The 7,376-nt window shown below is 44.1% G+C and overlaps 1 protein-coding gene across 1 annotated transcript; it reads right to left on the reverse strand.

Moving 5' to 3' along the window:
• Window positions 1–704: 704 nt before the first annotated feature.
• Window positions 705–3,430, reverse strand: LOC109487379 (zinc finger protein 239-like). The gene is made up of 2 exons (XM_019791361.1): window positions 3,331–3,430; window positions 705–1,717 (listed from the first exon to the last, which is right to left on the reverse strand). The coding sequence occupies exon 2, from the start codon at window positions 1,692–1,694 to the stop codon at window positions 705–707; it is 990 nt and encodes a 329-aa protein (XP_019646920.1). The 5' UTR covers window positions 1,695–1,717; window positions 3,331–3,430.
• Between the last annotated feature and the right edge of the window lie 3,946 nt (window positions 3,431–7,376).

Below are 7,376 nucleotides of genomic sequence, written 5' to 3' on the forward strand. Positions count from 1 at the left end.
TTGTTTTTAAGCTGGATCGTTAGCCAAAGAGTAGTTATAATATAAGCTGAACAACACAGGATGATACATACGCGTCCCTGCTTTTGAACGACAGCATTCATTCTACATCAAAATAGTTCTACATCTTCTACATACAATGTACAAAACTGATGTGACTGACCTGATGTACTCAAAAACTAAGGCATGATAATAAAAGAAATCATCTTTGACCCAGTGGTCATACTGCTGGTCTTTGAACTAACTTGGTATCTGTAACGTATGTCACTCATAAAGCATGTGGGCTGCCTCACCCGTTTTATTTCACGGTAGGCATACACTTTGAGGTAAGTCTAAATAGTATGCTCAATTCTGCATACCTTTAAACTAACACAGTTTACGAATTATGCATGTTCACTGAATTCCCATGTGAAACGAACACTTTCTTGTTCTAATAAGTGTTCTTATGAAGAAGTGTTCCAACTACGCTACATGCAAGTAAATTATTTGTAAGAAATTCGCAATTCATTCTTGCGGCTGCGATGTATTTTAGCGAAATAAACCATTCTTCTACTACTACTTCTCCTAAACTGGCCACAATTGTCATAAATCTGACTTAGATGTCCCAGCTGAATGAACTGCTTCCTGAACTCCTCACATCTGTTGGGTTTCTCCCGTGTGCCTTCAGATGACCCATCTGTATGAAATGTGTGCGGTACACTCATGCCTTATGTAGAGTTTCTCCTGTGCGTCCGCATGTGTTTTTTAAGCGTCCCAAGCCGACTGAAATGCCTGCTGCACTCCTCACACCTGTAGGGTTTCTCCCCTGTGTGAATACGCATGTGGCTCTTTAAATCACCAAGCTTACTAAACTGCTTGCCACACTCCTCACACCTGTAGGGTTTCTCTCCAGTGTGAGTCCGCATGTGTTCCTTTAAACGAACCAGCTGACCGAACCTTCTGCTGCACTCTTCACATCTGTATGGTTTCTCTCCAGTGTGAGTCCGTATGTGTTTCTTCAGAGTTCCAAGCTCAATGAACTGCCTGCTGCACTCCTCACACCTGTAGGGTTTCTTACCAGTGTGAGTACGCATGTGCCTCTTTAGATGACCAGCCTCACTAAACTGCCTTTCACACTCTTTACATCGGTAGGGTTTCTCCCCTGTGTGAGTCCGCATGTGTTTCTTCAGATTACCTAGGTGATTGAACTGACTGCCGCAGTCCTCACATCTGTAAGGTTTCTCTCCGGTGTGAGTCCGCATATGTGTCTTCAGAGTTCCAAACTCAGTGAACTGCCTGCTGCACTCTTCACACCTGTAGGGTTTCTCCCCTGTGTGAGTCCGCATGTGTTTCTTCAGATTACCTACGTGATTGAACTGCCTGCTGCACTCCTCACACCTGTATGGTTTCTCCCCAGTGTGAGTGCGCATGTGTGTTTTCAGATCACCCAGGCGGCTGAATTGTCTCCGGCACTCCTCACACTTGTAGGATTTTTTCCCTGTGTGAGCCCGCATGTGACTTTTTAGGAGACTAGGACAACTAAACGGCTTGGCACACTCCTCACACTTGTACACTTTTACACCTTTATCATCCTCACTAAACTCCTCTACAGACCATTCATGTCTTTCTCCTTGCCAAGTGAAAGCAGTGTTAGCAGAAACCCCTACTGATCCTCTCGTTTCTTCATCCGATCCCTGCACGTTGCCTGTTGTCGCCATGTCAACAATATCTGGATCCACTTCTGTACAAAAGGAGACAAGAGATCTATAAAACGTGGAGAAATTAGTTTTGTAGAATAGTATAGAATAAAAGTTACTTAAGCATTCAGCGTAACTAAAACCACTGATACAACATGAAAGACGGGTGAATTTGACCTGACTTTACTGTATGCGATTGCTGATGCTATGTAGGTACTTGTTGCATTCCAAAACATGTTATTCCAAATCATGTTTTGGAAAAGATCACGTTTTGGATTGCAACAGGCATTACACACCTTGTAATCCAAATCATGGCGCAGCTGGAGCACGATTTGGAATGTTCCAAAACGTGACGGATCACGCTGTCAATTATTTTTGATTGACAGGGGTGGTGATTAATTATTCATACTGAAGGCACGTTCTGGAATATTCCAAAACATGTTTCAGACTAAATCACGAAATGGAATATTCTAAAACATGCTCCTGACATATAGGCTTGGGAAAGGGCTTTGACAACATCAATTTGTGTGCAGTGGCTGCTGCTTTGTTTAAACATGATCAACTTTTAGATTGTGAGTTGCGTGTGAGCTCTACCATGCTCCGGCCGTGTAGTGGCGGTCCTGTGTGTGGGTGTCCAAGATTAGATGACCAAACTATACAGAGGCAGACAGCATATGGGCAATGCTAATATCCGTAATATACAAAAGCTACCAATTCTAGACTTAGGGAAATATTTGCTGATATTACGATAAGTGACAGGTATTCTAAACACTCGTGAGGCATTTATACACTCTCATTCATCATTAAACTTGACACGCCTCAGACTGTAGCCATAAAGGAACGCTAAAGCCTAAACGTTACACACCATGTCCAGACATATACATGTATCATTTAGCAACGCCATCAGACACGTGAATACGAAAAATCATGTTATGGAATAGACTCAATAGAGCACGTTTTGGAATGCAACAGTACTTCAGTGGTGTAGTGAATGTCGCCCCGCCCTGTCTTTTAGCCACCAAAAGTTCAAAACTTCTGCCTGAAAATTTAGAGTGAATCCTTTGCCTTTAGTTACTGAACCTTCCCGTGGTTTTCACAATCCCGCATCAGTTAGCGAACGGTCCCGAGGAATTCAGTTTCCATCACGGCGGGATAGAATCCAGATGTGAGAGGCGGGCTAACGTAGGGGTTTCAGTTTACGTAATTTTGATTTAAAAATAGAACAGATGGACGTGGTCATTATCAAACAAAACCAAATTTCCCTCATAATAGAAGTTTTTGTTCAGCAAAGAAAATTCCACAGTGGATTGCAATTATTTCATTTTCTATTCACACACACAGGATAACCCGGCAACCCCCTACTGACCCTTAGTCTGTTTATATGTTGTTTACCCATGGTCTACCTTACCTCGTGAGCTGTTTACTTCTATGAATCATTATTTGAGAATCTGGAATTTAGTACAATCTCTGCCAGATAATTTTCTCACCTAGTGATCAAAACTACGGCAAGTATTTGCGTAGCTGCACTAGACGTCATGTCACTGAGTGAATGCATATAGCCCACACAAAATTATTCCGATGTATACACCACCACACAAACCATTGATTTGCAAATTCTACAAACCTTTGAATACCAACACATGCCAGCTTTTCTTACCTGGAAGTTAGTTGATACACAGTCGCCAGTTAAACAACTGCACAACGCGATTGCGGACTCCTGTAAAGCCGGAAATTTGGAAAACTGCTCAAGATGCCGGTCAAGATTCCGTACTGATGCCGACAGGAAAGCCGCCCCGGCAATGCCATGACCCGGAAGTATTCCCGGTCTGAGGTCAAACTTCACTCCCTGATTACCCAACAAATGTACACGGGCTTTAAAACAAAGTGCAGTGCGTAATCGTGCTTGCTGTCTTAGAGTACATGTACTAGTAGGAGTAGGCATCCATGATCTTTCATATACTACTAGTTACAGGTTCGCGATAGCGGAACCTGTTCTACTTTACCTCGATTTTATGGGCGCCGCCATTTTGTTTCCCGTCATGCAATGGGGCAGGCCAAAGTTGAGTGAAGTGCATTGTGGGACCTGTCACCGGGCCACAGTGTAAGGACGACGCCTAGCGGTATGTTTGGAAAGAGCAGTAACTGAAAGCCTACCTGGTTGTGTGTTCATTTTGGCAGGAGTGTATAGAGGCGATGGCTTTGGCGTAATATACGCTGATTGTGTTTAGCACTTGCAATTGAAGTTCAATGTAATTTTCTTAGCATGACGGGAAGGAAACATGGCGGACCTAAGGTTTTTTGTTCTTTTTGGATGATGAGATGATGAGGCTTTGGTATTAGTAGGGTGGTCTTGTGGATCTTGTCGGAGGCCGAAGCTAGGGACGACAGATTGTCCTCAAGTACAGGGTCAGTAGGTGGGATAAATGACATGGAGATTTGGTATTAGTGGGGTGGTCTAGTGGATCTTGTCGGAGGCCGAAGCTAGGGACGACAGATTGTCCTCAAGTACAGGGTCAGTAGGTGGGATAAATGGCATGGAGATTTGGTATAAGTGGAGTGGTCTTCTGGATCTTGTCGGAGGCCGAAGCTAGGGACGACAGATTGTCCTCAAGTACAGGGTCAGTAGGTGGGATAAATGGCATGAAGAGTTGGTATTAGTAGGGTGGTCTTGTGGATCTTGTCGGAGGCCAAAGCTAGGGACGACAGATTGTCCTCAAGTACAGGGTCAGTAGGTGGGATAAATGACATGGAGATTTGGTATTAGTGGGGTGGTCTAGTGGATCTTGTCGGAGGCCGAAGCTAGGGACGACAGATTGTCCTCAAGTACAGGGTCAGTAGGTGGGATAAATGGCATGGAGATTTGGTATTAGTGGGGTGGTCTTGTGGATTTTGTCGGAGGCCGAAGCTAGGGACGACAGATTGTCCTCAAGTACAGGGTTAGTACGTTCAATTGATGAGATGAAGTTGGGGGATGTGATTTTGTCCATCTGAATATTAAGCATCCTGAAACCTGTCCTGTCTAACATTCATAACAGAATAGTCCTTTTTTGTCTGACCTAGGACCTAACTCTAAGAAGTGACAAACTGAGGAATGACAGATAGACTTGCTTTGGTCAAGACTTTTAGACTTGACCTCTGACCTTGCAGTGGGAGACACCTGTACTAGGTCATCTATTACAGCTGTAGAGCCAGGGAACTCCTGTTGCACATGATCATTGGATATTGTACAAAAACTATGCAGATGTCCTACTATAAATACCATACATGCCTCCCTTGTATTTAAGATATTATTATATAGCAGTGAATCATTGAACAAATCTTATATGGCCGTTGTACTCGTTAGTTTGATAACTGGATGTACTGAATAACAGCAATCAGTTTCGATTACAATATAGACTGTATCATTCTCCAGTCTCAAAGCCTGGCTACTGGAGAAGCCAAATGTAATAAAATAATTGACGATACAATTGAACTAGTTGTTGTTACAATGACTGTCGTTCTTTATGCTCAAATGTTTTGTTGTCACTGTCCTTGTAAGGACATATGATGGATCCAGACAATCAAACAATTTGGTCAGGGGTGGTCCTCTGGCTAATGTCTTCAGACATTATGACATTTGGTATCGATCATCCAGACTCTATTGTCTTTTGCGTCCTTATACTGGACATCGAAGAGCACGTTCAGATCGGCCTCGTCGCATCGGCTGTGCCGGGAACTGCCGTCACGTCGGTCTCGGGCGGTGTCTGCTCCCTAATGCAAGGGAAGAAGAGAAAGTGCCCGGGGAAGTACATCCCGGGCCAGATGGATGGGTGGCTGACGTGTCAGGTCCATCAGTGGTCAGCTTCCCCGGATCAGGAACGCCGGGAAGAGACGGTGCCCGTTGGCCGTCCTGTGCCCCGTTATGATCATTCTTGGCCGAGGGTCGCTGCATGTATACTGAAAAAGAAGAAGACATGTGCCCCTTGAACAGTTTCAACCTGACAACCAAATGCAACCACTGGCGACGTCGACATTGACCCAGAACATAGGTTGGGTCAACCTATACATGTACAGTACAGACAAACTCACACGGCCCATGCTGTCAAAACGGACAACTGTTCTCACACATAAACTCACTAGGATCACCACTGAATAAAAACAAACAACAAAGTAGCAAAACCTACGCATACAAAATAGAACAAGAAGCCATAGGTGACAATCCTCCGTGAAGATTTATATATTTCAACAAAAACAATCCCAAGGGTCAACGCCAGACCTACTGTGCAGACATTATAATTAGGCAACGGTTAATACAATGAGGGCGCGTCACAAGCATATAACATAAAAAGACATAAATCCATTACTGCTCCCAGGGCGTGTAAAGATACTGTGCTTCAAGTAAGTTTGAAGTTCATTTTGATTACACACACACAATCATTGCATTCACATAAAGATCGGACTATCATGGTCGTGTCACTATTAACGAAGACACCGTCTTACCGTGCCTGTTACTTATTAAGCGCGACTGGGACAGACCAAATTCCAGCAACAGTCGCGGCTAGCACCGCGAGTGTTACTTCCGCCGGTCAGATACCCGGGATATCTGCTTGGAGAACCTCTGCTACCAGACAACTGCCTAAACCTACGGCCTATTCCACGGGATTGTAAAAGTAGGGATGTTTCTAAAATATGCATTTACTCCAATATCAAAACAGCTACGGTAAAAATAAAAAAGACGTGCATCATCCCGGACATAATGCAACACCACATGCGAAATTACACAGAAATGCGACGTACGGAAGAATGCGTTTTGGCTGCGAACATCTTCCAAAAAACTTGCCATCTCTTAACCATGGGCAAAAACATCTGGAACCACTTATCAAAACCACCCCGTATCTGCATGAAGTTCCACCCCCCACTGCTATTCCAAACAACGCGTTTTTCTGGACCATTCCAATTCGCCTCGTAATTGTAGGGGTGCGTCTGCAGTATTACATTGACCGCGAAAGCAGCAACGGCAAAAATACACATTCGTGCATCAACACGGGCATGCCCGCAGACGGCGTATAAAATTGCGTGCCGATTACACAAAGAGAACCCAGTGTTTTGACTGCGAACACGAAAAATCAGATCTTCACAACACTTCGTTCGGAGGTCCTGACCTCCTTCACGGAGTAATAATAGCTCCATCCCGGCCATCACATTAACTACCATTGTCACGACTTCAACGCGTCAACGCCGTCGAAAAAACAACAACTTTGGAACCTCTAGAGAATTAAAACAACACCAAATTTCCTCAGTTGGCCACATGTCTCGGAGTTATTGAACTTAACGGCCTAACCTTACCATTTTTCGTTCCGAAAAAAATGTAATTTATCGAACCTTCTTTTCGATGTTTTTGACGTCGAAAAATTTCGACGGGCCCTCCGATGTTTTCGACGTCGAAAAATCCCTTTCGATGTTCGACGTTTTCGATGTGTTTCGACGTTTGCGGTTTCGACGTTTTCGTTGTGTGCATCGACGATTTTCGACGTTTTCGTTGTGTGCATCGACGATTTTCGACGTTTTCGTTGTGTGCATCGACGATTTTCGACGTCGGATGGAGACCTAATTATTACCTGACGTTGTCTAATTATGAAAATAAGCCACGCCTCCACTGGTATGCCACGCCTCCAGCACTCAGTAGTTGTAAACGTGTATGTATCCACTCAATTGCGCCCCCTA

The sequence above is a fragment of the Branchiostoma belcheri genome, unplaced genomic scaffold (assembly GCF_001625305.1).
Source record: "Branchiostoma belcheri isolate BF01 breed outbred unplaced genomic scaffold, Haploidv18h27 scaffold111, whole genome shotgun sequence".
Taxonomy (NCBI): domain Eukaryota; kingdom Metazoa; phylum Chordata; class Leptocardii; order Amphioxiformes; family Branchiostomatidae; genus Branchiostoma; species Branchiostoma belcheri.